Raw genomic sequence first — 2,402 nt, 5'->3', positions numbered from 1 at the left:
CGACGGGTTCGAATTTAGCCGAGAACTGTTTGACGAACTCATCCCAATCGGCGTTGAATGGAGTACGACCGTCGGAGAGTTCGTCGATGTGAGGGCGCGCCCAGACCGCTGCTTCGTCCGTCATGAAGGATAGGATACCGGTGATCATTTTGAGCGGGTCCATTATCCAGTTGCCGGCATGGTCGAGGATGATGGCGTCTTGAGCGTTCCGCGAGGCGAATATTTCTTTATTCCCTCGGACGTATACGCGAAAGGCGCTGCGGAACAATCTGGCTTTTTCGGATGACTTGCCGTCGAAGGTGGCTGGTTTCTCGACGAAAGACCGGGACCTGGTGGAAGAGACCGTGGCAACTGGCTGACGTGCATGCGCTACGAACTGGTTCACAGTTGTCGTGAGGTTATTGACATTTTGGACCAGTGTGACCATGAGGTTTAGTACGTCCTGCATGGTGGGTTGCGGTGCCTGGGGTGGAACGTCCATTGCTTCGGCGGGTTCTTCTAGGTGGTATCGCTCACGAATCCGTGCTTCCTGTTCGCTACTGATGAACAGGTAAGGTGGGTTTTCGGAGGTGACCGGTCGTGTCTGATGCTCGTAGTAGCGATTTGGACAGAGATAGTTTGTACAAGTGTTTAACTGTCTTCTTTCGTCCAAATAGTAGTCTCGAGCTTCTTCGAAGTTGAAGACGTGAGCGAAGGCCGCGCAAACTAAGCGAGTGTCTGCCACTGTTTCTGATTCGTCCGATAGGACGGAGAACGGATTTATAGAAAGTGGAAAGGGAGTTCTAGGAATAATTGTACTAGTTCTGACTCGACGAGATGGTCGAGTGCGTAATCTAGTATGTACGGATCGAGGATTCGCTCCTCGTCGTAGTCTATGTATTCGAAAACTATATACTCGTCCAGCTTTCTAATTGAAGTATCCGTTGACCCAAACCGCACGAAGTGCTTTAAAAATCTGGACTCGGTTACGCCGCAGTCCTTTGAACGAGATTCCGCCGATCTGCTTCAATCCGGAGTCCCAACGGTTCCACTCCTCGATGCTGATGACGCGTGAAACGTCCTTGAGGGTGCGGTCGAGGTGGGCGAGGCGGTCGCGAAGCTTGAAGACGGCGTTGATGTCGTTGGTCAGAACGTCGGGGCAGTCGAGTGACTCGAGCACGTTGAAGCGTTTGAGGGTGGCGGCGAATTTCGGTGCGAAGATGCGGGCGAGGTCGGCGGCCGTATAACGGGAGAAGTCGATGGTGACGGGCTTCGGGGCGATGGGGGTGTAGGTTGGGGCGGCGGTGAGGCGGTCCGCTAGAGAACGGCTGGAGGAGGCGCTGGCGTGCGCGTTTTGTCTAGCGCGGGCCTGGTCGCGTTGCGCCTGAAAGTGTTGGCGGTCGTCGTGAGCCGCGAGCTTGGCCTGCTCGACTGCGTCCCAGTCGATGGTAGGGAGAGTGGTGGACGGAGGCGGGAGCGTAGAGACGTGCCTAACGATAGCACGGAGCTCGGTGGTGGTGTACTGATGTGGGGCGCCTGCTTCGCGTTCTCGACTGAGTTGGTCGAAGACGGCTTCGGGCAGCGCGCGTCGGAGGCGCGGGTGACGCTCGTCTGCGATGCGTTTGAAAGCGCGGGGGCGGTCGGGTAAATCCTTCGGCACTGGTTTTATGCAGGGATTAGCGCTACGCGCGTACGTCTGCCACCAATCGCCGAAGAGACTTACTCTTCAAACGGTGGGAATAAACTTTTTTAAACTGTGCACGGGGCACTGGATAGGGGTGGAATAGTCCGGGTGCACGAAGATCTCAACCTAATGATGTGGACTTGCGTCAACACACCACGAGGGATACTGCGTGGATCTAACTAGAAGGCGGCACCGACGAGGTCTGGCGACTACTGTGTTAGCTTATTCAGCTAGCCCAATTAACCAAGTGTATTAGCAATTTGTACTACGATACAAGTAAAGGCTTACCTAGCCCAATTAACCAAGAGGTTGAGATGGGGCTAGGTAGCGACAAAGGGTAGCCTTATATACTAGTCAGGCTGCGCACGGACCAGGCTTTACATAAGCGACTGGTGCTACGGCGACTGCTAGTGTCTAGGGGACTTAGGCGGGGAAACGAGGGCCGGTGTGTCATACCATATGACGTTGTCGGGCCGATGGAGATAAGAAGTCCGTTGCCGATCGGACTCGGAGGTAGCCGGGGGCCGGTGTGTCATGTTGTATGACGTTGCCGGGCCGACAGAGATCGGATGTCTGTTGCTGATCGGAGTGCGGCTGTTTCCGAGGAAGCGTGATGCGGTGACGAGGCGGCGGCGATGCAGGCGCGTCTGATGCGCTGATGCGTGCCCGTCGGTGATGCGTTCTCAAGGTGTTAGCGCTCGGCTAGGACTTGTAAACTGGCGCCTATGCGCCGACGACG

At 55.8% G+C, this 2,402-nt stretch overlaps 1 protein-coding gene across 1 annotated transcript; it reads right to left on the bottom strand.

The window, feature by feature from the left end:
• Window positions 1-907: 907 nt before the first annotated feature.
• On the bottom strand, window positions 908-2,199 carry PHACADRAFT_203115 (uncharacterized protein; the record flags this gene model as incomplete). Its single annotated transcript, XM_007403186.1, has 2 exons — window positions 908-1,661; window positions 2,120-2,199. The coding sequence occupies 2 exons, from the start codon at window positions 2,197-2,199 to the stop codon at window positions 908-910; spliced, it is 834 nt and encodes a 277-aa protein (XP_007403248.1).
• Between the last annotated feature and the right edge of the window lie 203 nt (window positions 2,200-2,402).

Source organism: Phanerochaete carnosa (genome assembly GCF_000300595.1).
Source record: "Phanerochaete carnosa HHB-10118-sp unplaced genomic scaffold PHACAscaffold_848, whole genome shotgun sequence".
NCBI classification, from domain to species: domain Eukaryota; kingdom Fungi; phylum Basidiomycota; class Agaricomycetes; order Polyporales; family Phanerochaetaceae; genus Phanerochaete; species Phanerochaete carnosa.
The sequence above is the reverse complement of the archived record's forward strand: the minus strand, read 5'-3'. Positions and strand labels throughout refer to the sequence as shown.